This window comes from Octodon degus, unplaced genomic scaffold (genome assembly GCF_000260255.1).
Source record: "Octodon degus isolate 3935 unplaced genomic scaffold, OctDeg1.0 scaffold00132, whole genome shotgun sequence".
In the NCBI taxonomy this organism is placed as follows: domain Eukaryota; kingdom Metazoa; phylum Chordata; class Mammalia; order Rodentia; family Octodontidae; genus Octodon; species Octodon degus.
The window spans coordinates 7,352,726-7,379,221 of record NW_004524708.1 but is presented as its reverse complement, the minus strand read 5'-3'; the positions used below and the strand labels follow the sequence as shown (position 1 = coordinate 7,379,221).

At 52.2% G+C, this 26,496-nt stretch overlaps 1 protein-coding gene across 1 annotated transcript; it reads left to right on the top strand.

Annotated features, from left to right (window-relative positions):
• Positions 1-2,952: 2,952 nt before the first annotated feature.
• Positions 2,953-25,400, top strand: LOC101589076 (synaptotagmin-15). Its single transcript, XM_004641254.1, is given in 9 exon segments — positions 2,953-3,055; positions 19,373-19,476; positions 19,478-19,572; positions 20,033-20,175; positions 20,839-21,147; positions 22,607-22,770; positions 23,605-23,725; positions 24,532-24,711; positions 25,258-25,400. Coding segments are annotated over 9 exon segments (1,362 nt in total).
• Positions 25,401-26,496: the final 1,096 nt, after the last annotated feature.

The window sequence follows — 26,496 nt, the reverse complement described above, 5'->3', positions numbered from 1 at the left end:
GGTGGGGACTCAGCAGCAACGTCCAGCAGGTGGTTTAATCTGTCCCAGAGGCAAAGGGGGCCTGGCAGGGCCAAAGCTAAGTGATGCAGCAGGGAGAGTCTAGGAAACGGGATACTCGCAGGGGGGCAGATCTGCCTACCACAAAGAGGATGAAGGTACCTTTGGGCAACTTGCCGGGGTCACAAGTAGTGCCAGGAAAGCGCCTGGGGATCAGGATGCCACTCTGCCCAGCCCAGAGATCCAGGCCTGCACAGTTTCCTGCCATAGGAGGCTCAGCCCACACTCACCAGCCCTGCCAGTTGCTCCAGCCTAGAAGCAGCCCAGGGAGCCAGTGTGTCCCTCCCGCACACTCACCGGCACTGTGCCCAAGGTGGACACACACGCCACCGAGGACACACCAGAGGCCGGACAGGCTCCTGTGCAGGCAGCCTGCGGAGAAGCATCCACACGGTTCCCCTCTGCAGCCAGCGCAGGCCAAGGCCTGGGGACCCATGCATGGCCTCACCCAGGGTCCTCCTGCCCACCCTCCCTCACAGGCTGAGACCCGCCCGCCCTTCCGGGCCAGGAACAAGACCACGGACACTGGGCTGCAGACCTGTGGACAAGGCAGAAGTGGGGAGCGAGGACCGGAGAAAGCCGGCAGACGCAGGGCGAAGTGGGGCGGGTTCTGGCCACCGAGGGAACACATGGGGAGGATGGGGGGATGGGAGCAGCGAGGAGGCCGCGCAGCCGGAGGAGGGACTGCGCTGGATGAGGGTGCTGCCCGGGGCCGCGAGCATCCCCGGAGCCGGAATGACGAGATTTGGGTGCAGGAGTCATGAGGACGGGCTTCCGGGGGCGCAGCCAACCCCTCTCCCGATGGGGGCACGCCAGGCTCTCACCCTCTTTCCCGCCCCGGGCCGCGCAACGGGCCGAAGCGCTGCTCCTGCGGCCGCCACAGGTGCCCGGCGTGGCGACCCAAGATGGAGCCGGGCTGAGCCTGCCCAGTCCGCAGACGCCTCCAGCTACTGTTCAGCAGGCCGCCGAGCTGGCGCGCGGAGGGACCGGACGGTGCAGGAGAGCTGGCAGAAGGGGGCGGCGGCCTGCTCACCTGGGCCGCGCTGCTCGGCCCTGCTGCGGCGTCCGGTCCCGCCCCCATGCCCGAGGCCCCGCCCCCACAACCGCGGCCCCGCCCCATGCCCTCTGCCCTTCCCCAGGCCCTCAGTTGGGCCCCTAAATCCACGGCTCGGCCCCCAAATCCACGGCCCCACCCCCGTGTCCACAGACCAGCCTCAAACCCTCGGCCCCTCCCTTATACCATCAGCCCCATCCCAAGATTCAGTCCTGCTAATCTTCCACCAGACTCCCCCGCATCTCTCCAGCATTCAAGACCCACTGAGCATCTTTCTGACTATCCCCACAATGATCCTCAGGGCCACAGGTCTGCCCAGAAAGCCCAAGCTACCCATTTACAAGGCCTGAGCCCTAATAATCCTTCAGCCCCACCCAAGTCCCCATCCTCAAGGCCCTACCTGCCTAATACAGTACCACCTTTTGTAACCCCAGCGTCCATCCCCTTCCTCATATCCAGGCCCTTGTGTCCTTCCTCATCCAGCCTCAGCCCTCAGCTTCTGGGCACTTGTTTGGGTGTGCCCACTTAGATACCAGGCCTGGTCACCCCTGGGCCTACAGTCCCATCCTTAGCTGTGCATTACTGCCCAGGCCTTTCCTGGCCTGTGGAGCTCTGTGCTCCCAGCCTGGTCCCCAGCACACCTCAACCCCCCTCCTACCCCAACTTCATAGACTCCTCTGAGATCAAAAGTGGTATCCCTAGTCTTCCATCACCCCTTTCCACGTCCAGATCCCTATCCTGACCCTTGCCCCCAACCCAACCCAGCCCAACTTGAGGGCCCCAATCTCAGCCTACCAAGGGAACCCAACAGCTGGCATTCAAAGTAACCACAAGGGGAGCAGAGCCCACCCAGGCTGACCCTTTCCCCCAACTCAGACTGCTCTAGTTACCCTTTCCCAACAAGATCGGATGGAGTACTCTCAGTTTCTAGAAAACAGGGGTCCGCATGGAGCCTAAGGCTTTCACCTCCCCATCACATCATCTGGCTAGGGGGCCGTGTGCAGAAGGGCCAGTTGGGGGTGGGGATATTTGTTCTGCCCCGGCCCAAGAACTGGGGCTCCTCTCTCCTTACCTCAGGAGTCTTACTCTTATTCCCTGGTTAGAGAAGCCATCTGAGTGCAAAGAAGGGATGAGGTACCTGTGACTGGTTGGGGCCAGACCGAGACATCAAATCTGGGGCTCCCAGCTCTGGATGCATCCCAAGAGCTCCCAAAGAACTTCACTGTGTGTGTTTCAAGGAAGCCTGCTGGGATTGGGTGCCAGCATAAGGCCACCATATTAGATGCCCACAGATACACTCCACTGGCCCACAAGCCCAAGGTCTCCAGGCATCTCCTTGACCTTGGGCACACTGTCCCCTCCTTCCACTAGTGGCTTGGCAGGGAGGCTCCCCTCCTATGACATCTGCCCAGGGTAAGCCCAGGATGAGGACTCAAGTGTGAGCTCCAGTCCCAACTCCCCCACATGGTTGCTGAAATCCCACGCCCAAGTGGAAGTGTTTGTCTCTCATCTGCCAAGTGGGAGTAATTATATATGTACCTCCCTACAGGATTCTGGGGAAAGTGGGGTTGTGCAAGTGCTAGGTGTCATGTTCTCGATGCTATCCGGCACAATCAAGCATTTCCCAACCTCTCCTGGGTCAGATGTGGACATACAATCTGAGATTAAGGTGGAGGAGATGAAGGGCTTTGTGGGTAGCTCTGCATAAAACAAATGGCTCTGGCTGAGCTCCACATAGGCCATGTGCCCTTTGTAGAGACCCTGACCCTAACAGGAGGGGATTGAGTGTGGAGTGCACTCAGGAGCCCAGTGGGGGCACATTGGGACGTTGGAGAACCCACATGGAGAAGCAGAGTGCACATAGGACTGAAGGATTTGGAGGTTCTGGTTACCAGTGTCGTGGGGTGGCCCCAGAAGTCTCCGAGGTCGATGAGATCAAGGAGGGTAGTGAGATGGCTAGGCTTAGGATCCAGCTGTGAAAAAGGAGGTGGCAAAGACAGAGAAGGAGCACTCTGGAAGGACAGGGGGAAGCAGGGCATTGTGGGGACCCATGGCACACAGAGCGAGCAGATCCAGGGAGGCACTGAAGGCAGGAGCCCCAGAGCCAATGGGGGGGTAAGTTGGAGGGAAGATGCAGAGGCACTAGGTGCCCACAAAACTCTGAAGCATGGCCACAGAGTGAGGGGACAGAACGATGCTGAGAGGCATGTTGTGGGTTTAGACGGTTTTGCCATTTTCCATTGCTTTCCAATAAGCTACATCTTGCCTTGCTTTCAAACAGGAGAAAGAACTCTGTCACATAGAGGGAGAGTGGGGAGACTGGAGGAGCATGGAAGGGAAACTGAGGCTGGGGGCAGCCTTGATTCTGCAAGACAGGACCAGGGACTGTAGACCCCACAGCCGGACCTATGCCAGGGTCTCACCCCATCACCACCAGGAAAGGAAGGATTCTGGCCTTCCGTCTAACTGCCTCTCTAGAGGTGCCACTGCCATAATAAGGTCACACACAATGACATGATTTTGCAGAAGGAGGGATGGAGACCGAGTGGCCAGAAAGGGACATAACTGCATTGTGCCAAATGGAGCATATTTGACAGCTGGGGAAACAGACCCAGAAGAGACACGGATGGGAATTCAGGAATGGAATTACTGCTAGCATAAGGTCTCCTGTGGACTGAGATACGAGTGGATTAAATAACAGGAGGGAAAGGTGGCTTTTTATGTAACAGGGGACAAAAAGAAACAATGAGGTAGCCCCAGGAGGAGACAATCTCTCTCTTAGGCAGCCTAGTCTAAATTCATATCCTCGCCTCTTGGAATCCAAAATATGCACCAATTTAAATCTTGTTCAGCCTGCTTGTCGGTCCTAGGCCAGAAGGAGAAAGCTCATCAGTTCTCCACCAGTATCATCCACTCTTTCCAGAGTGAGAATAAAACACTGTGACCAACAGCCCCAGGAGGACCACTGAGAGCAAGGGACAGTGGTTCCCTGAAAAAAAAAGAGCAAGTTGAAGTTGTGAGTAATGGCAAATGACACCAAGCTGGTCAAAGCACAGATGACTCCTGGGGACAGCATCCATGACAAAAGAAATGGCTGAGGCTGGAGTGAGTCATTGTGTCAGCAGTGGTGAAGGAAAAAAGAGCTTTGACTGAAGTGAATGGTGTCTGTTTTTCTGACAAAGGTGTCCCTAGAGTACTGGAACCACCTCCCATAGCCATGAGCTCCATGGATGAAAAGGATGTGCTTTCTATCTGACAAGAAGATGTGGGCTTCCCAGAACCTGGTAAGTAATACGTGCTGGGTGGGTGGATGAGTGAATGGATGGATGGATGGATGGATGGATGGATGGATGGATGGATGGATAGATGGACAGGGATGGGTGAGTGGATGGATGGATAAATAGATAGATGGATAGATGGATGGATGGATGGACAGATAGATGGGCAGATAAGTGTAAGTGGGTGGATGGATGGGGATGGATGGATGGATGGATGGATGGATGGATGGATGGATGGATGGACCATCCATATAGACATCAATATGTCTATATGGATGGACATATAGCATTGTATGTATGGGTTCATGAGTTAGTGGATGGATAGGTGAGTGGGTGGATGAGTGGATGGATGGATGGATGGATGGATGGATGGATGGATGGATGGATGGATGGATGGATGGGTGGATGGATGGATAGGTGGATGGACAGTTGTATGTATAGGTGCATGAGTTAGTGGATGGACAGGTGAGTGCGTAGATGAGTGGATAGATGGATGGGTGCATGGAGTGAATGGGTGGATGGGTGGACAGTTGTAGGGATGAGTGGGTAGGTAAGTGGATAGACAGGTGAGTGGATGGATGAGTGGATGAGTGGATGTTTGGATGGATGCATGGAAGGAAAGGATGAATGAACAGTAGTTTCTACAGGAATACTCATTACCATCCCAGCTCAAGTCCACGCACATCTTCCTGAATCCCCATGACATGCCAGGCCTAGACTATGAGCTGGCAGTATGGACTGAATTAGAGGTATCTTGTGGCCAAGACCCTGTATAGTAGGGGCTTCAGGCAGAGTGATGACAGATGCACTAAAGGACAATCAGGTCACAGTGGTGGGAGCAAACAGGAGAGTCACATAGAGGAGAGGCCCTATAGTAGACCCCTGGTGCTTTTCCACTCCCCACACTCCATCCCTCTATTTCATATAGTGATCTATCACCCAGAGACAACCTGTTAAATGTTTCCCAGTATGCAGTGTCCCCAAGAACAGGACTGCCCAGAACACTAACCACATCCTCAGACACCATTCTGTAGGATTCTGACCTGTGAGAAGTTAGCAAAAGTGATGTATGCAATGTCTTGGTCTCACCCTTTGGAAGAAATGTGCCTTGCCCCTTTCCCTCTGTCCAGGTGGGAATGAAGGCCTGACAATAAATCAAGTTTTTACCATTCAGACAAGGACAAGACCCCAGGGACATCAGAGCACAGATGGAAGGAGCCTGTATCCTGACACCTCTCAGCAATGGACTATGATGGCCAGGTTTTATGTGAAAGAGAAATTAATGTGGTCTGTCTCCCCCCACCCCTACAATGGATTATACTCAAAGCCTGTATACTGAGCTGCACTCCCAGCTCTTTTTATCTTCTATATAGACAGGGTCTTGCTAAGTTGCCTAGGCTGGCCTTGAACTTGTGGTCTTTCTGCCTTAGCCTGCCAAGTAGCTGGGATTACAAGTATGTAATACTCTTTCTAGCTTCCTCTGTCCTACGTAAGCCACTATTTAGGGTGAGAGTTCTCTTAGAAAAGGAAAGCCTATAAATTATTTAATATAGAATTTTATACCTGGAAGAAGTTCAGAAAGTCCCACAAGTAACAAAAGTAGAAATATGTCCTAACTATACACATGAGGCAGGCTAGGAAACTAGCCTCTTATACCGGGCCATAGCGGATGATAAGCCGACTCACATGACACCCCGGATGGTGAGAGACATGGCTGGAGACCTCAGCGTGTGGGCGTCTGCTGGGTGCTCCTTGCCATGCTCCCCCAAGCCCTCCATGTGACAGAAGAATGTGGGCAGAACAGCCCCAGAGACTGAAGGGAGAAGCTGCTACCTCTTGGCTGCAGCCCGAGGCAGACAGCTTTGCAAGACTGAAATATCTGTGTGCTCTCTGCGGCAGGCTGAGGCAGGTTCAGGAGAAGTTTCTGCAGAATTCATGTTAGCAGGAGACAAGAATGTGAAGCCAGCCTTTGCGAGCATCTGGGTCCTCAGCCTGTCACAGTCGGCTTGGTGGCCAGGTGCTTTTTTTTCTTCTGAACCAGGAAGAGTATTTTGACTGATCCTGAGTTGGCAGAGAGCTAAGGCATAAACACACAGGCTGAGAGATGAAAGACCACACACAGCTTTTACAAATACCATTTGTGCTGCTGAGACTAACTAGAAGCAAGCAGACAGAAAAGCAACCAAGACTTTGAGACCCACATGTTAACGAAGACCCACACACAAGTCTGTACAACCTGGCCCTCAAGCCTGTGCTAGCAGCCAGCAGGCTGTTACACCTGCACAGCCTGAAGAGGGGTACAACTTCTATGCCCTGTGCAGGGGACCAAGACATGCCCAAAGAAGTCTACTCCTGGGAACAGCTGGAAAGCAGAACTGGAATCCAGCCGTTCACTCCACTCCCCGGAATCCACAGTTTGTGTCTCAGGACCCGAGAGCCCCCGCTTTTCCTTCTGCTGGGGTTCCCAGCATGGCTACCCTGTGCCTGCCAGCATCTGCACTCTGGATGTGATGAGACAGTCACTGTGTGCGAATGGAACCATTCTTACCTCTGGGAGCCACATGCAGACTTGAGACACAGACCCTGGACGCCAGCCCTGGTTAGAGCCATGGGGTTGTCTCCCCAGGCATAGAGCAATCTGTGCTCCAGAGGGGCAGGACACACAGACAGCTGGCTGGTGAAAGGGACAGATGAGCTGGGAGTGCTCAATGACCCAAATTGCTTTCATCTCTTTTGTATTTAAAGAATTCTTTTCTCTCTGGGGACATAGAAATCAAGAAGAAGAAGAAAGGGGAAGACTTGCATATCTCCCTGAAGCTCTGCTTGGTGGGTGGGGCAGCTGATGCCTTTAGCCCCCACTCCTGCCCTTTTCTGCTTCCCTGACTCGAAGAGAAGATGCTAAAACATTTTGTAACATGAATAAAACCAGGGATAGGGAAGCAACAGAACTGAAATGAGTGTGGGCTCCCAGCCTGCTTACCTGCACACAGGGCAGAGAGGCAAACCTGTCTTGCTTACACCAATCTCGCCTTAAGTCTCTCTCCCAGCAGCTCCACCCGTATTCTGAGTATTAATTACTCAGCCCCACTCTTCTCCCTGCCCTCTCCACCCTTAGGCTCTAGGGCAGAGCCCCTACAGCATCACATGATGTGGCCTGAGCCAGTCTCTGGCCACAGAGCTTACTTGGGACGAGCATGTGTGCCACTCAATGATATATAAGAAGGTGGCTCTGAGGTTCAGAGAGAAACTCATTCCAGTCCCTTGAGGGTGTGGGGATTGAGGCTTCTGCTAGCACTTTACACAAAGCCCCAAAGGGGGGCCATCCCAAAGGGTTGGCAAAGTGAGAATTCACAGAGAACCACGGTCCCACCAGCCCAAACCCCTCCCTGGGCCTTGAGTCCAGGGCAGAAGAGACAAGCTGGTCTCTTTTCTTGATACCTCAATTAAAGGAAACAATACACTTTGTTTCCATTTGGCTTAAGCTAGTTTGGGCTGTATATGTGTCCCCTGCTGCCAATAGTGGCCTCAATCCTAAACTTGTCACCAGACTCTGGGAGGATTGTGGAGTAGTGGAAGGGGGGTAATTCTGAGCTCACTGAGGCTTGCTGGGAGGAAATAAGTTTGTCATAAGGATGTATGCAGACCTGAGCCAGAACTGGAAAGTTCTCAGGATTGGGCAAGACTCCAGGAATCTCCCTTACCCGGTCTCTGCCTGGACCAGCTCCTGCCTGCCTGGCTCTTTTGGCCAGCTAGCGCCCTCTACTGACACAGAATTCTGGTTGCTTTGAAATCTTGAGTGGTCACCACCAGGGTGACTCCAGCTGGTGTCATTCGCAAGATTCTCAACATCCAGTTCAAAAGAGGAGGCACTGAGAGGCAGAGTCATCTCTAGTGATGGACCCCGAACCTAGGTCAGGCCCCGCTTCCAATCCAGCGGTCACGTCTCGACATGGCCACCTACTGGCTGTGACCTCTGTTCCAGCTGTGCCATGGTCCGCACCACTACTGACTTGTCTTGACACAGAATACTACTTTAGCCAGTGCCCTTTTGATTTTGAGATGCAGAAATCCAACTCATATTGGCTTCAGCACCAAAGGGACCTTTTTTGTAAGTCAAGAATCCAGGGCATCCTGAGCCGGCTGGAGCCATCTTTAATTGTAGTTGGACCCGTGCACATTTCCACATCTTTCAGCCAGGCTCTCCCCACAGAGTGTCTCTCAGCAACTCCCTATTTTAGGTCTTCACAGCTCTAAGTTCCAGAAACAAGCAATAGTTCTTTGAAGCCAAGGATTGAAGAGGACTTCAGAAAATGGAAAGATATCTGCTGTTCCTGCACAGACAGCATCAATGTCATCAAAATAGCCATATTAGCAAAAATGATACATAGCTTTAATGCAGTTCCTATCAAAATATCAAGGATGTGTCTCAAATATTGGGATACAGAATGAAAAGAGAACAGAAAGTGAAGGAAAAACATTAATGAGAATTTAAAATATGCTTGCTTTAATTACTATTCAGAAATTACCAGAAGAAAGAAAGGCAATAGTGTCTCACACGAACTACTTTTTCCACAACTTTTGCTTGGAATCCTCCAAAACAGTTATTCAGCTGAGATGTCACCCAGAAAGTCTCTGTCATCATCCTGAGGGTAGTGACCCTTTCTGTAACTTTAAAGAGACCAAAGAAGCCTGATTAAATTTTCTGAAACAGTAATATATATATATATCAAGGACGTCCTTCACAGAACTACAAAAAAGTCCTAAAATATATATTGAACTAGAAAATACCTAGAATAGCCAGAACAAACCACAGCAAAAGGGACAAAGCAGGAGGCATCATAAATACCAGATTTCAAGTTATACTATGAAACTATAGTAATAAAATACCATGATACTGATACAAAGACAGGTATAGATTTAATCATCTGATTTTTGACAAATTGGTAAGAAAACAAACACTAGTAAAAGATACACTCTTTAATAAGTGGTGCTGGGAAAGCTGGTTATCCATTGCAGAAGAATGAAACTAGACCCGTTTCTTACCCTTCGCTATAATCAAATCAAAATGGATCAAAGACCTACATATAAAAACAGAAACACTGAAATCTGCTGGAAGATAAAATAGGGAAGATACTTGAATGCATAGAAATGGGTAAGAGCTTCCTGAGCAGAACTCCAGTAGCACAAAAACTAATTCTAGGAGTAAACCAATGTGATTATACTAAATTTAAAAGCTTCTGCACAGCAAAAGACACAATGAGCAAAGTGAAGAGACAACTTAAAAATGAGGGGAGGGCTGGGGAGATAACACGGAGGCACAAATTCCTGTCTGGCAAGCACAAGGTCCCGATTTTGATCCCCAGTACCGCATGCCATACTGGCCCCAGAGCCCCAGGCATGCAGTGCCTGCCCTGTAACTGGATGTGGTGGCACACGCCTGTAATCCCAGCCCTAGGGAGGCTGAAGCAGGAGGATCATTACAAGCCTGAACTGCATAGTGAGATCCTATATCAAACAAATAAAAAAATAAAATAAATAAATAAAAACTGTTAAAAAGGGGTGGGGGGAAGTCTACTGTATACTCTTCTGATAGAAGACTATCTAGAATATATAAAGAACTGAAAAGTTTACCACCCAAAATAATCCAATCAAAAAATGGGCAAATAAAATGAATAGAACTTCTCAAAAGAAGCATAAAAGACCAATAAACACATCAAAACAGTTCAGTATCTTTAGCTTAATGCAAATGAAAACTACTCTGAGATTCTCCAGTCAGAATGCAAACACACATGCACACATGCATGCACATGCGCATGTACACACATACATACACACACACACACACACATGCATGCAGATGTGTGCAGTCTTGCTCTGCCAAGAAGGAGGGGAGAAAGAACCTTTATGCATTGTTGGTGTAAATGGAAACTAGCACAATTGCTATGGAAATCAGTACGGAGATTCCCTTAAGAACTAATAACACAAATTTCATTTGCGCCATCTGTACCTCTCCTGGGTATGTTCCCAAAAGTATCAAAAGACAGATACTATAGTGACAGATGTATTCATGTTTATAGCAGCACAATTCATAATAGCTGAGCTATGGAAGAAAATCTAGATGCCCATCAATGGACAAATGGACAGAGAAAATGTGGTATACAATAAAACCGCATTCTACCACCGAGAAGTGAGCGTATTCAAGTCATTTGTAGGGAAATGGATAGATCTGGTGACACCCTCACTACAGACACAGTTGGGAAAAGATTGTTTATCAGAAGAGCACAGTTAAGAGTAACTTACCACCCAAATCCTACACATACCCTTTGACCAGAAGACACTGCAGGGCTCAAGTCCTCAGCCAAATGCTGCATTCAGGTACAGAGCCAGGGGGTGTGGTCCTTTCAGAGAGTCCAAGGAGAGCAGTAAGAATGAAGATCTATGGGCCTCGAGAGCAGGGTGAGCCTTTGGATGCCCCCTTGGGTACATAGATTCCAGTGAATCTCCAGTTCATCTGCATGATTCCTTTCCAGTTCTGGTTTTGGTTGGGGGGTTCCTAGCTCCAATTCTGGAGTGGAAGCATCCACTCGGCCTACCTTGCATCTGCACCATCCCCAGTTTTGGGGATAAGGTTGCCTCTGAACAGAAGGAAACACGTTTTCTAACACTGTGAGAGGAAAACAGGGATGCTAGGCTGACGTGGGTGATCTCATGGTATGTGTTTCTGGGCCTTGATAAAGAGGTGGAGATCCTGCTGACAATCTGGCCAGTGAGGCAGGAGTAGAGCTGCCAGGCAACTGCTGTGGAAATGTCTCCCTACAGTCTGGGGAGCTCCAGGCTCCCTGCACTAGTGTTAGGGCCACATACACCATTGTTGTTCTGGTCAGATCCTGACCTTGCCTGAGGACTGCATCCAGACAGTGCTAGCTGCCTGCCTGGTCAGCAGTGGCAGAGACATGCTGCAGTAGAGCGCCTTGCAAAATACCGTATATTAATTAAGTCAGTGTGTACTTCTCCCCACGGCCTGGTGGCCATTCTAGGTTGACCAGAAGGCTCTGCTTCTCCCAGAGGCTTCTGAAACCTGATTTTTCAATCACCCCATCCATGGAAAACAGCTTGGGAAATCACATACTGACTCAAATTTTCCTCTAGAAAGTGATGTGTGTTACTTCATGGATCCAAATAAATCACATATCCATGCCTCACCCAAAAAAAACTGCTTGAAAAGAGGAAAGCCACATATACTAGCCAAGTTCTCACTACACACTAACGGCAGCTACTGCTTGATTTCTCTCTCCCCCTCCTGCTTCCTAATAATACCTTACCAGAATGATAATGTGTGCAGCTACATACACTCATCTTTCCATATAGCTCTGTAACTTGGGTTAGTTAGGTTGGACCTTGTTCTGACCAATGAGACCTCATCAAGTAGGGGCTCTCAAGATCACTAGATGCAACGTCCTGAGATAGAGCAGCCATGTGTTGCTAATACAATGTCAGATGCCTAGTTGGATATGGCCCTGCTACCAGGATCTTCCATTGTCCTGGAACCAGAACTCCCTGAGCCAGGCTTTTCTTCCTGAGACAGCCAAAGTACAACAGAGAAAGACCAAGAGCAGCACATGTCTAGCCTCTGCAGGGGCATCTCTTCTAATGGTTGGAGCAAGTCCCACAACCAAACTCAGTGGCCACTAGCAGGAAAGCATCTCCCTCCTCATGGTAAGATGCAGAAGTACAATACCAGTACTGGAACAAGAGGACTTGGGGCAAATAATTTCCTGCCTCACAAAAATGTAAAGGAAGAAAGGCCTTCTGGGTAAGCTCAGCACTTCTCACAGATGTTCTTGTGACTGTGTAAGCCCAGCCTTGGTGCTAGAACCCAAGAAAACAGCCTCATCTGCAAACTTAGGATGTATTTAGAGAGTGACAGAGGATAGAGGAGAGCCTTGTTTATTGAACACCCTCCCTTCCAGTCCAGCTCCAGCTCCCACATTCCCCAGCCCAGAAGCCACACATTCCTCTTCAGTCCTAGAAAGTGTGCCTCCTACTTCCTAACATTTTGGTCCTGAGGTAGATATTAGGCCTGGGAAAACCAGACAACTAACTGAGTGGAATGTGTTTAGAGTCATAAAAAGCCAGAAGACACGTGTAGAAGTGGGTCCCGAAATGATTCCACAGCTCAACACCATACATGAAACCAATCAGAAAGTGATATTTTCTTCTTCTTTTTCTTTTTCTGGAGACAGTGTTTCACTATGTAATCCATCCTGGCTTTGAATTCACTATACAGCCCAAGCTGGTCTCAAACTCACAATAATCCCCCTGCTTCAGCCTCCCTAATTCTGGAATTAAAGACATGTATCACCAAAACCAGCCTGACATTTTCTATCCCTCATTTGAATCTGGTGCTATGTGCAAGACCCATCAGAAAAGCATTACTGTTTTAAATTCTTCATCTGATAGCCAAGTGAGTCTTTCAATAGGTCAGTTTAAATCTGTCACCAGGCCAAGTGAGTTTTGCATGAGGAAGGAGTCAATCCAGGAATTTTGGTACAAAAGACCCTTTCTCCCTTATGCTTAGGGTCACTGTAAGTCTATTCACTGGCCTACTCTGGACTTGTAGATCACTGTGCTTTTCTCCTTCAATAAATATACACCTCCCTGCCTTCTATATGTGTTGTGTCCAATTCTTTGTTCAAGACACCAAGGACCTGGAAAGAATCCCTCAGGACCCTTCATCCAGTAACATCCTCTGACCAGGACCTTAGAAGAGGATGAGAGATGACTACTGCTATTATGTGGATGTGGCTTCTCCCACAAAGGCTCATGGACTGAGAGTTTCTACCAGGGTGGGGCCTTAAAGGGGTGGGGATTGCAGGAATTAGGTCATGAGGGCTGCCCTGCCAGGAACAGCTTGATGCCACATCTCAGGCTTCGGCCTGGCCACCTGTGACGGGATTCAGTTTTCACAAAGTGGTTTATGATAAGCAAGGCCACCATGTGTGGCTCCCCTTCCATTCATCCGCCATGTTGCCACACAGCCATGGAGCCTTTGTCAGAGTGTGGACACCATGCTGTAGGCGAAGGCCAAAGCTAATTCCCTATCATGCCCAAGGCTACTCTCCAGCCCCAAATGGCACACTTGGTCCCTGAGATTGACTAATCCTTTACACACTATTAGAGGAGGGTCAGCTGCTTGTCAGCTGGCCCAAGCTCCCTCTATCTGTCTTGCCCATTTTCCACCATCCCAAGTCAGAAGTCATGATTACCTGTGTTCCTCGACCACCAGTTTCTCTGGCTCTATGCCTCAGGGGCAGGAGCAAGCTCTGAGAGAGTCCTGGGGCAGCTGACGTGCCCTGGGGCCTACTCATAGTCCAGCCCTTGACAGAGGAATGTGGCAAACACTCTGTCCCCACACTCTCAGCTTTCTCCTCCCTGTGGGCTGGTTGTCCTACTGGGTCTCCACCATCTTGTAAAAATCTGTGTCTCTGTCACCACTCTTTGGAGTTTGATAGTTAACTCCTTGGTACCTCAGGAAAACTGTCCACTTAACACCTTGGCAAGCAAAGTCTTTCCCAGATGCCCCTTGGAGGCTATTTTCACATGTGGTGCCAGTGGCAGTGGGGGAGGCTGCTGGGCAGGGAGAGGAAGAAGGGAGAGCAGGGCAGGAGAACAGAAAACATCTCCAAGAGGCAGAAGTGTGCCCAGGACTGAGTCTTGGGCTCCATCTTGGCAACCTGAGAAGCTATCCATAAAATGAGGCACATTTGGACCAGCATGGTAGAGAGTGGACAAGGAAGTGGGGAGTCACTGCCGCCATGCTCACCAAGAGAGGAGCTTACTTTAGTTGTCTTTGCATCACTGTGAAGAAATATCTGAGATAAACAACTTATAAGAGAGGAATACTTGTTGTGGTTCATGGTTCAGAGGTTTCTGCCCATAGTTGTGCCTACTGTTAGGGGCCTGGGCAAGGCAGAACATCATGGCAGAGCTCAGGGCTGTTCGCTTTGTGGTGGCCAGGAAGTAAGGAAAGCAACAGGAAGGGACAGTGTCCCAGTAACTCCTTCAGGGGCCCACCTCCAATGACTGTGCTTCCCTCCCCTGAACCCCTCCTTTTAAAGGTTCCACTGCCTCTAAACTAGGCTACAGGCTGGGGACCAAGTTTTGTACACATGGGCCTTTGGGGGATATTTTGGATCTAAAAATAATAAGGGTGTAGGAAATTAAGCCTGAGGCTAGTGTAGCAGAATCAGAAAAAACACAGGGAGGCTGGTAGGGGAACCCTTCCCCCACTGACAGACCTGAGGTGACCAGGCTGGAATTTGTGTAAATGTGAGAAACACAGTCATATACACATCTCAGGGTGGCCTTTATCCTGTGCAGGCCCTTCTGTTCCTAAGCAATGAGAGATGACACTTCCTTCCACAGGGGTTGCTTCTTAAGGTTAATTGAAGGTGGCCTTTCTCACGAATTATCACTGTGCTGAATTATTAACCACATGCAGACATTTGTCGGCCTTTAAACTCTTGGGCTTCCTGAAACTCCCCTTAGGAATGTGTTTGCCTGTGGAAATATGGTTTCCTTTTGATGATGAAAGAGAGAGACCATATCTGCTGTCCTTTTTAGGTTTCCCAGCTCCAGAAATCCAGAAGGAGAAGATCTGAAAACAGAGCGGGGTCAGGTCAGCTGCCAGCCGTGGGTGGTACCTCTACTATGTGATGCTGGCGCTAGCTCAGCCTGGCCTCGGAGCCCTTGAGGGACAGAGCTGAAGGGAAACCAAGTAGAGTGCCCATTTGTGGGGCTTGGCCTGGTTCTTAGGGTTCTCCACAGGAAATGGTCTTAAGGGGACCACACGGGGAGGAGAGAATGAGGGGCCAGAGGCCAGCTCTGTTCTCACCACTTACCTGGCAGGCCATGAACCTTCCTTGGTATTTTCCACTGAGAGCATTATCCTGACTCTAAGCATTGGCATGAGGTTCAAGGAAAAAGTGACATCCAACCTGCATCACAGTGCTGCAGAGAACATCAGGAGCCCAAGAAAGGCAAGTTCTCTCCTGCCACCTGCTGTTGCTTCCAGTGGAGTGAGATCCAGCACACAGAGGGCCAGTTAGACATGAAGGGGGCTGGTAGACAGAGACAGAAGCACAAGTACCAGCCTGGCAACCTTTCTCCAGGACCAGGACAAGGAACACCTGGCAGGACAGGAAGTGTGACTCTGGATGGGGGTGACACTCAGGCCACGCTGACACAAGTCCTTCCTCCACCATCCAGCACCAGCCTTGCACCTGCACCTGCAGGGCACTGGAGATGCCAATATCCCCACCTACATGGAGGTGCCAGTCTGCTGGGGACAGAGGAACAATGTGGCAGCCACAGAATCTTGTGATCAACATGGTGGCTGCAAGGACAAGCAGTGGTGAGTGCAGCTTCATGGAGGGGGTGCTGGAGGTTCGTTCCAAAGGCTGAGCACAGGGATGAAAGATGGAGGGGTACCAACGATGCCAGGCATGCTGAGAGGGGGCCAGCAGAATGGCAGGGCTTCCAGAGCAGCTGCACCCGTCTGGACACTGACCACGCACAGGAGTAGTGGGAGCCTGGGAGATACAAGCCGGGAAAGCATAGGAGCCAATCCTGGGAGACTAGGAAAGACTGAGGCAACGAATGCTATAGGAAAGGGCAGTGGGGCTTCGGCTGAGGGTTTGGGCAGTGACACATGAGCAGAGAAGATCTGGAGGGACAAGGTGACCAGGTGGCCAGAGGAGGCCAAGAAGGAAGATGGGGGCCTTGGCAGAGAAGCATAATAGCTGTAGATCTGGTACTTTTTGACTGGCCAAAAGGCATTTCGTTTTCCAGGAACCCACTCCCTGCCTGCTCCCAGAGCAAACCCAGGGTGACTTAGGCTGACCACAGCAGTGTGGATGGGGAGGCATGTCTCAGAAGGTGTAATGAGGCCCCGGATCAGAACAGCAGGGTGAGGGGCCAGAGCAGCTACAGGGTATCAAGGAAGGGATCGCGTGGGCCTTGCTCCCTTGGAGGCTGTCTTGGGACACACCGAGCCCTCCAAGCAGCAGGAGGTAGACCACAAGCTGTCCCCTCCCCAGCTTCAGTATGCACAAGCCAGTACGTTAATGGCTCCAAAATGTTCACATCCTTGAACCTGTGAGTAGGTCACCTTGCATGGTGGAAGGGACATCACAAATGTCATTATGTTAATGACTTGGATATGGGGAGTCTGTCTTAGCTTGCCCACTGGATCCCCTGTTTTTTGTTTTTTGTTTTTTTTTTTTTTGTATTTTAGGGAAGGGTCTACAGAGTGCTCAGGGTCTCACTACTAGATTGGACTCGTAGTGATCTGCCTGTTTAGAGCCTCCCAAGAGCTGGGATTACAGGCAGGCACTACCATGCCCAGTCTTAATCACTGTCTCAGCGTACCCTGGGGTCAGGACCAGCATGGAAGGCCCAGAGATTGAACCCCCGGCCCCTGCACCTGCTTGCAGGTGCTTTAATCCAACGAGCTGCTTGGCCAGCCCTTCCCTGTAATTTTAAACATCCTTGTAAAAGGGAGGTAGAGTCAATGTGAAAACAACCCACAGTCAGATTAGAAAATACTGTACTGCTGACTTTGAAGATGATGAAAGAGGCCTCCAGCTGCTGTACAGGCAAAGAGAGCTGTACACATACGCACTCACGCACACGCACACGCACATGCTGAGCTTCAGGAGGAATGCAGGCCCTGCCCACTCACTGGAGCCTTCTGCCCCCCACCCAACTGGAATGAGCCCTGTGAGCTGCTCAGCCTTGGGTCATTCGTCACAGCTGTGACAGAAAATGATAAACACAGCTGTCTCACGCACACCCGAGGAGAAGGATGGCCCGGGTATTAGCCAGCTTCTCCCACCCACCACATAAGGGAGGGCATGTTTAATTTGCCCTGGAGGATTCAGTCGCTAGTATCATGGCAGAAGGAAGTCCTGAAGCAAGGATGCTGACCAGGGAAGCAGAGTGGGCGCAGTGCCTATGAGGAAGGGCCAGGGACCCGAGCTCGTCCCCCAGGCCAGGCCTCCGAGATCCCCCCTCCACACACACAGAAGTGTGCTTAATTCCCCAGGAAACCCACAAGCCATCCAGTTGACTCAGTTAAGCTTACCCACCCAAGGAGGTTACAGAGACCCAGGCCCATCCCAGATACACTGTCCCCCATCACCTATAGAAGCAGAAGGCAGATTGCCCTGGCAGGACAGCCACTGACTGGATCAGTAGAGGGCAGGCTTATTCCAGAGGCCTTGAGGGAAGGGCCTGCCCTGGCCCCTAGTAGCATGGTGGGATGGAGCAGAGTGTGGCCACTTCTCAGGTCCAGCTACGGTGAAGAGGTCTCGGAGTCGCTCTCTCCCCATCTCTGCACTGACCTCAGACTGAGCACATGGCTCAGAAGGCCCCCAGGACATGAGGGAGACCCGGGTCACCACCCTTCCCTCCTTGGATGCCCCACCTCTGAGAGGACCTAAGGGGCACACTGACAGTGGACATTCCTCAGTCCTGCCTACCTGGACTTCCGCAAGCTCAGATCCTCTGGGAAGCAGGCCCAGGCTTCCTCCCTGGCCCTCAGGTCCAGGAGATTTCTTTCAGAAGCTTCTGGGGAGCCTGGGGAGTGGGACAGGCAGAGGAAGGAGGAGACTATCCCCACCTGGTTGGGCTTTCTGCTAAAACAGCATAGTAACAGGAGCTTACAGGCCAGGGCACCCAGGGAATGTCCCCTCATGGGACTGTCCCACAAGGGAGGCTGGCAGGAACCTTTCAAGGGCTCCCAGGGTGCACTGTGAGAGCCACTCAGGTACAGTAAACACACCCCTCTGATGTGTGCTGGTCTCAACCCAGTGGAGGGGCAAAAGCCACAAGCACTGGAGTAAATTGTTCCCCGCACGAGGTGACCCAAGAGATCCGGCTCCAGAATCTGGCTATTTCATCCACTGAGGCAAGTCTTTGGCAGGGTCCGCTGCAGAACCACCTGCCAGTCCTGGCTAGGAGGCTCCTGCCTCCTGGATGGGAGCAAGAGTAGAGCTCCTCCCAGTCCTGAGCCACAGGGAACCAGGAAGTGCCTGGCACTGGACCACTGGACCTGCCCTCCTGGAGCCCAAGGTTTCCTAGTGTGCACTGCTTCACACCCCTCCTGGTCCTCAGTCCTGGCAGGACTTGAGCTGAGCTGCAGCCCTGGGGAGCACTGTGCAGGGAGCACTAGATGACCACCAGTGGTCGCCAGGGGAAGACAGACAAGTCCTTCCAGCCATACCCTGGGACCTAGTCAAGCTGTCCAGAATGTGTACTACACCATGGCTGATAAGGGCTAGCTGCACCTGATCCTAGAGGGGCTCGGGATGGAAAGAGGAGAGGTTCAGGTTAATGGCATCTGCCTTCTCACCACCCCACCCCATCAGGTCCCAGATCCCTGAGAGCCACACATCCCACAGGTGTCCAGGGGTCCCCTTTACCTGGAACATGTGGTGAAGCTGGAGAGCCCTCAGAGCTCTGGAGATGTCCCAGCAGAATAGGGGTGTGGTGCCTCACAGGGTCCATAACTCCTCACACCTATACCCACTCCTCATCCACACCCTCACTGCCTCCAGCCTTCTCCCCTAGATAGGCAGATAAAGGAAGAAGCCAATGTTAGAAGGCTATAGACCCCAGAGCCAGTCTGGCCTCGATACAGGACCCACAGCACTGGGGGAGGGTGGGACATCTCGCAAGGAAGGTTTGGCTTCTACTTCCTTCCTTTAAACCAAGCCCAGAGACTAGGTCAGCTGCTTTCCTGGAGCCAGAAGGCCCTGCCAGGCACTTAGGACTTTAGGGAAATGTCTGCTCCACCGAACCCCAGCCACCGTGCAGATGGTGCTGTGGTCTGCCTCCTGTCTCTCTTGGGCTGTAACCCAGCAGGTGGGCTGGGGCAGGGCCCACAGCAAGCATCACAGTCTGCCCATACTCTCTGCTCCAGAGTGGCTGGCCCTGGTGATTGAGGGCATCACTGGGGGGCTTCTGCTGCTGCTGCTCTTGGTCGGGGTGAGCTGCTTCCTGTGGAGGAGGCTCTGTGCCACCATCCATCACCTATGAGGAGCTGCCAGAGTCACCAGCCACAGGCACTAGAGGACCAGGGGACAGACTCTGCCAGCCATGCCCTGGGACCCAGCTAGGCAGGTGAGTCAGAGTCGACCCCAGCTGGCCTTTCTCCAGGCTCCTGGGGTAGGGGTGCCCTGGAGTGGTGTGGGAAGAACAGTTCTGTCTAAGATCTCCATGCCTGGCTGTCTGCCTGCTGCTGTCTGCCACTGCAGACAAACTGGCATCTCGCCCCCTGGAGGCAGCCCTCAGGCAACCCACTTTTAGGAAACTAAGACTCAGACAACATAAGTGACAGGTCCAGTTAGCACCTCTAAGAAGATGCAGAAAAGGAGTTAGAAGCTGACAGGCTGGGGTCAGAGGCTATGTTCTCTGTCCAGCTTTCCACAGCTGTGAAACAGAAGCACTGGCCGTGTGTGTGTGTGTGTGTGTGTGTGTGCGTGCGCGCGCGCGCGCGCGCGCGTGCATGCCTGGTGCAAGCTTTTCTCCCCCCAGCCCTCCCACTCACTTACCCACTTGTCATTTTCCTCCCTCTGGACAGGCCACCAGCTATGCCATTTGTGGTGCCCCCTTCCCTCCAAGCCCGAGACTGGGTGTCCCTGCACGGCAGAACAGGTGCTCAGGCCCCTCAGGACCCCTGTCCAACTCCAGAGCTCCTGTGCCATGCCTCAGGGGGCAGCTGTGGTGAGTGCTCCCCCTGCTGGGCAGGCTCAGAGCTGAGTGACCTGTGGATCCACCTGCTTCCCAGCCCATGAGATCTGACGTGTGTGTGGTTTTGAAGTTCAGCTTCATCCCCTCTGGGGGAAGCCAGTACCACCCCCATTTTACACATTGGCAAACTGAGGCAGCAACAGAATGAGGATTGAAGTCAGGCCTTCCCAGATGGGGCACACATGCTGGATCCTGCAGAGGGACGGGTTAGCTGACTGAGAGGGCGAGAGGGTGGTGCCTCTTTGCTCAGAACTCCTGAGAAGCCCTTCCAGGCACCAGCCAGTCATCAGCATGGCCCTTCTACTTGGGAGAGGAAGGAAGAGGCAATCACTGAAGTTTTATCACTGAGTCATTTTCCAGGCCCCATGAAAAGGGCACCAGGGGCAACAACGCAGCCCCAGGTCTGCAAGGATGGGGTCAGCCAGAGCGGTCATGTGTGGGGGGCAGGGCTGAAGGAATGATCTGGACTCTGCTTGATCCCTGTCCTGTCCCTGCAATGCCTGTGGCTTAGAAGGTTCAGTGTGGAAAGGAGAGAAAGGTGAGGGGCCCAGAGTTTGGGTGTGCCCAAAGCTTTGCACTAGCTCCCACACCCCATCTTCCCCTGGCCTCCCAGTCTTCATAGCCCTTCTGTTGTAGAGGATGCCTGTATGGTGGGGACTATTAACCCTGAGCTGTACCACCTTCCAGAGGACACAAGTGAGACCCATTTCCCTGCTGGCTGCCTGGGCCGGCTCTGGTTCTCTCTGGAGTATCAGCCTGAGGCTAAGCGGCTGCTGGTGGGCCTGATCAAGGCACAGAAGCTGTGAGCCCCCTCAGAAATCTGCAGCCCCCTCATGAGGCTCCATCTGCTGCCTGATGAACAACACTTCCTCCAGTCCAGGATCAAATGAAAAATCTCCGATCCGAAGTTTCATGAGCACTTCATCTTCCAGATACTGCTCTAGAGCTGGTGTGTGCACAGGACAGCCTGACTTGTTACAGGAGCCTTGCAACCCGACTGAGCAATATGGGGTTTCTGGCAAGGTTGCCCAAGGCTTGGGAAGACTCCCAGGCCCCTGAGAGTGGGACAGACTTGCCACATTGGGGTGGATGTGGTACCTTTGTACACCTTCGGCTACAAGTGCAAAGGCTATCAGGGCATCTGGCCTGCAGGGGCCTCGGAATCTGAGCAGGTGACCAGGACCTTTAGGGGAAGCTGGCATTGTGAGCTGCCAAGAGATAATGGACAAACACTGCCTCGGTACCTGCATAGCAGTCAGGCCCAGGAGGTCAGGAGAAGCCATCAGTTTCCCATAGAAGGGTTGCTGAGGCCAGAGCCATGCTCCACACCTCCTCAGGGGCTGAGAAGTGGTGAAAAGGAAGCCTGTAGACTGGTCCCAGGCCATCCTTCTGCTACCAGGGCCAAAGCTGTGAGGATTTACAGATGAATCTGAGCTTCCTGAGTCATCAGGACCAAGCTGAGACCACGTCTGTCTCAAGGCAGATGTGGCACTTGCCCACTTGCTTTCACTAATTGCATACCCACTGGTCCCACCCCAACTTTGTCCTGGTTTTTCTGTGCTTTAAGGAAGGAGAAAGTCAGGGTCTTGATTACTTTCTTGTTGCTGAGATAAAATACCTGTTGTCTATAAGTTAAAGGAAGAAAGATTTATTTCAGCTCATAGTTTGCAGAGGTTTCAGTCCATAGTCAGCTGGCTCCAAAGCCGGGTGGTGTGGCAGAGGGGCGTAGAGGATGAGAAACAGTCCACAGCAGGGCAGTCAGGAAGCTGCAAGGGCAAGAGGCACGCAGCAGCAGGGCTGCCTCCTTTCTGTCCCTTCTAACCCCAGTAGGCTTACAAGCCTTCTGGATGGTGCCACTCACACCTGGGAGAGCTTCTGTCTTCAGTGAATTCATTCAACCACACCCAGCACTGAGCTAGTTCCAGGCAGTAGACTAATTTAGCCCTGCACACCCTTAATCCCAGTGTCACAGACCCTATACCCAGCAAGCTCTGAAAAGCCCGATCTATGAGTACATGAGACTTTAGGTGGCCTCTAGAAACAGCTATAATAGTCAGTATGGGTCGCCCTTTGCTATCCACAGATGCTATGACTGGGCTTTTACAACCCAGAGAGGAAGGACAATTACCTGAGGGCTGAACACTTGGAAGTTTTACTTATTTCAGAGCAGATAAAGAGGCCCAGGGCCTACCTTTCTGATACCACAGGCCCTCAGAGCACAGTGGGTAACAAGGCTTGGTCACTTCCCCAGGAGATGCTGTCCACTGCTAGGGTGTGGGGGGGTCCCCTGAGCATGTCCCTGGTCAAGACACACCTCTCCCAAAGTGCCTATGTCCAGGGGATCACCTGGGATCACCCCATCCTGCCCCACATCTGACTCTGCCAAATCTCCCCCCGGAATCAGGCAAGAGTATCACCCAGAGAGTCCTGCGGTTCTCAATGTACCACGTGGACAGGCAGAGGAGGCACCAGCTGCTGGGCCAGGTGCTGTTCCCTTTGAGGAGCGAGACTCTGGCAGGTAACAGCCACCACATCATCTGGAGAGACCTGGAGCCTGAGAGCCTAGAGGCAAAGTGGAGCCACCAGATATGTGCCAGCAAGGGTCAGCACTGTGTGGGCAGCTGGCAAGTGTGCTCTGGACCCAAGGGCACCTGCTGGCTGGCATCAGCACACTGCACACCACCCCCAGGCATGGCCCTTGCAGGGGACACAGCAGGGTGGACCAGCTCCCGGGCAGGCCCTTCACACTGGCTATCACATTATTTGTAGCTGCTTGTAAATTGCCCATTTTCCAGGTTCCCATGCCTGTGCTAGGTGGCACACCACACACATGCTGACCCAGTTAATGCACTCTTCCCCAGCCGCTGGAGGCACCTGGGGGCTCCAACAGGCTTTGGAATGCTACAGGCCTGGGTGTGACTTCCTGGCTCTGGTCCACAATGCAGGCTGAGACTTACTTATCCAAAATGCTTGGGACCAGAAGACTTCAGATTGGAGATTTTTTCAGATTTGCAAATACATAATGATATATTGGGGATGAAACCAAAGTCTAATAAAATGTATCTCTGTTTCATCCATACTTTACATACCTACATTCAATGTTTATAATAATTTTGTGCAAGAAAAAAAGTTGAAGGTACAGAATTTTCCACTTGGCACTCAAAAACTTGTGGACATTGGCGCCTTGTAGATTCCTGGTCTCCAGATTAGCGATGCTCAGCCTGTGCTGCACAAGTCCTTTTGGATCTCCAGGCCTCAGTTTCTTCTTCTGTAATATGGGAGCCAGGCTGTGTGGCTGCATCATGTGCACCCAGCTATGACAGCCCAGAGCAGGGAGGAGGCAGGGGTGGTCCTGTCCTGTGCCCCTCCCTCCTGCCAGTGCCTCTGTCTTGGTGTCTCCAGCCCCCCTCAGAGTTTGGTGACCTGCAGTTCTGCCTCTGCTACAACAACTCCCTGAGCTGCCTGACAGTTGTGGTGTTGCATGCCAGAGGTCTCCAGCTCCAGGAGGACCGGGGCGTGGCGAGTGAGTCCTCTCCCACCTTCTGGGGAAGGTCTCAGCTCATGAGTGAGGCCCTCACTCCAACCACCCAATTCCTGCCTGGTCATCAGGTGCCACCCCGGCCAGGACATCCTGGAGCAAGAAACCTGTCCCTGAAATGAACCCAATGTCACCTCCTGGCTCTGAGCAGGTCTAGGCCATGCCCTGCCCTCCTGTTCCCAAGGCAGCTCATGGCTCCCAGGGCTTCCTGCCCCCCTCTGCTGGCACCTATCCCTTGGCTGAGTCCAAACGTACATCTCCAGGAGGACTCCAGTGCTCACTGTACAACAATGGCCACTCTAAGGGCACCTGCCCCCAGCCTCCAGAAACACAGGCATGGGGAATAGTGGCTGGGCTCTCCCATGGTCCCCCTACACACATGGGTGTCCCTAGCCAGGTGGCAACTCTCATCTGGGTACAAGCCAAGACTCAAACCTGCCTCTGCCATCACACCCAATATGAGCCCAGCCCCAAGATCTGAGCCCTTGGCTCAGATGGTGTTTTCTGGGACCCAGGGGCCCAAACACCACCAATAGGGAAGGCTGGGCAGGAGGTGTCAGGCTGGGTAAACATGGGCCACCCCACGGGAGGCAGAGAGGAAGGAAGAGGAAGGGAGCCGCTTTTCCACAGGCAGCACAAGGCAAGGTCCTCTGCTTGCTGTCCTGTTTCCTCTTGTTGCCTCTGGCCTCCATGGCCAATGGGAGTGGCAAGAACCTGGCCTTGCCTGGCTCCCACAGGTGGCAGAGGGGTCCTATCCCTCTTCCAGTCATGTTGTGTGCCCCACACCCCAGGTGTGTTTGTCAAAGTGTCACTGATGAACCACAACAAGTTTGTCAAGTACAAGAAGACATCGGCTGTGCTGGGCTCCGCCAATCCAGTCTACAGTGAGACCTTCTGCTTCAAGGTCAATGCCACCAAGCTGGACACCACCAGTATCAGCCTAATGGTGCTGCAGAATGCCAAGGGTGACAGTAAGGCTCCTCACCCCAGGCTGTTGGGATGAAGGGCAGGAGGGGCTGCTGAACAGGCAGACGGAGGAAACACAGACCTCCGGAGAAGCTCTCCCATCTGTGTCCTAGTTCATTTAACAATCAGCCCTCCCTTGCCACCTGTGTTTTCTGCCTCTCTGGGGAAGCAGAGCTCCAACTGTGGCTGATCACATGGCTGGGCCTGGGACTCATCCCTGTAGCACAGTGGTGGGTTGACATCAGATTAGGTTCACCCCATGTATAAAGGGGAAGATGAAACAGCCTTCTTTCTGAAGGGACCTTTTCCCCTCAGCCCTTTGACATTGGGTGGGCTCTCCCTAGTCACAGGAGAGCAAGGGGCTGAGCTGGTGGCCCTGCAGAGCAGACTGTCATCTGGGTCCTTCCCTATAGCTTTCTATAAATGGGTCATTGCTCATGCTTAAGCAGGGAGGCTTGCTCCTTCCTTCCTGGGGTAGGGAGTGATGGAGAGGATGGGGGGAAGCCTGCAGTCACTGGACCCAGCCACATGTTTCTGTGCCTCTCCCTCAGAGATCCTCCCGCTGGGCCATGTGGTGGTGGGGCCCTACATGTTCTCCCGTGGCAGAGAGCTGCAGCACTGGGATGTGATGCTGGCCACACCCAAGGAGCTGGTGAGGTGCTGGCATGCACTCTGCTACCCTGTGAAGCCCTGATCCACGGCTCTGCCTTGCACACTCCCTGTCCTCATGGTGTCTGTGGCAAGCATGAGAAGAGAACTTTCATCCCACACTGCACTGGACTGCAGGGCTAGCCTGAGACCTGCGGCATGAATGCTGTCAGCCAGAAAGGGGAGATGAGGATGCTGTGGTCTGCAGCCCTGGCTGGGGACCCTCTGACGCATGCACTCCTCTACTGCAAGCAAGCCGGGAGTGTCCCCCAGCACTAGATGGCTGTGAGTAGACTGCTTGATGGTCAGTACAGGTGCTGTACTGGGCAAAATGGGCCTCATGTGTGCCGAGGCCTTCCGGGAGCTGCATCCAACCCAGCTCCACCTGGTGTAAGCCTCAGCCCCAGCCTCTGGTACTGGGGATGAAGTTCTCCAGGTCACCTTGGAGAACAGCACTTGGTGCCTGGGGCTCCCACTCTGGACAGGAAATGATGAACATGGGGCACAGTATAGTCCCCAAGCCGGGAACTTACAACCCCACCAATACCAGATGATTGTTGGGCTGTGGCCTGTGAAACACCCATGAAGACAGAAGCTCCTGCAGCTCCCTGTCACTGCCACAGGCACTGTCCTCTCACCCCAGGGCAGTTGTGCTTTTGGTCCAAGCATCATCTCTGTATCACTAGACCAGAACCAGAAACAGCACCCGTTGTTCTTATGCTGTCCAGGATTTCTGCAAAAGAAGTAGTGAACATTATGTTGAGTCTGTGTCTCTTTATTTTACTTTTGATCTCTGTCAGTGCACAAATACAAGATTTTCTTGGCACTGGTCTGCATGGACAGACTGTCTTTACTTTTCCTCACTCATTTCTCTTGTATCTAGTCCACACCTCAGTTGTTTCTGGTGACTTCATAGCATACACATCCTAGTTTTCTGTTTGCAGAGCAAGCTCCTAAAGTGCAACCATTTCTGTTTGTCTTAGTTACTCTTCTCTCATTGCCGGGACAAATACCCAACACTCAAAATGAAGGAAGGAAAGATTTATTTAGCTCACAGTTACTGGAGGTTTCAGTCCATACTCAGCTGGGTCCAATGCAGAGCAAGCAGCACATGGCAGAGGGCAACCTTTCATGGCCCCAGC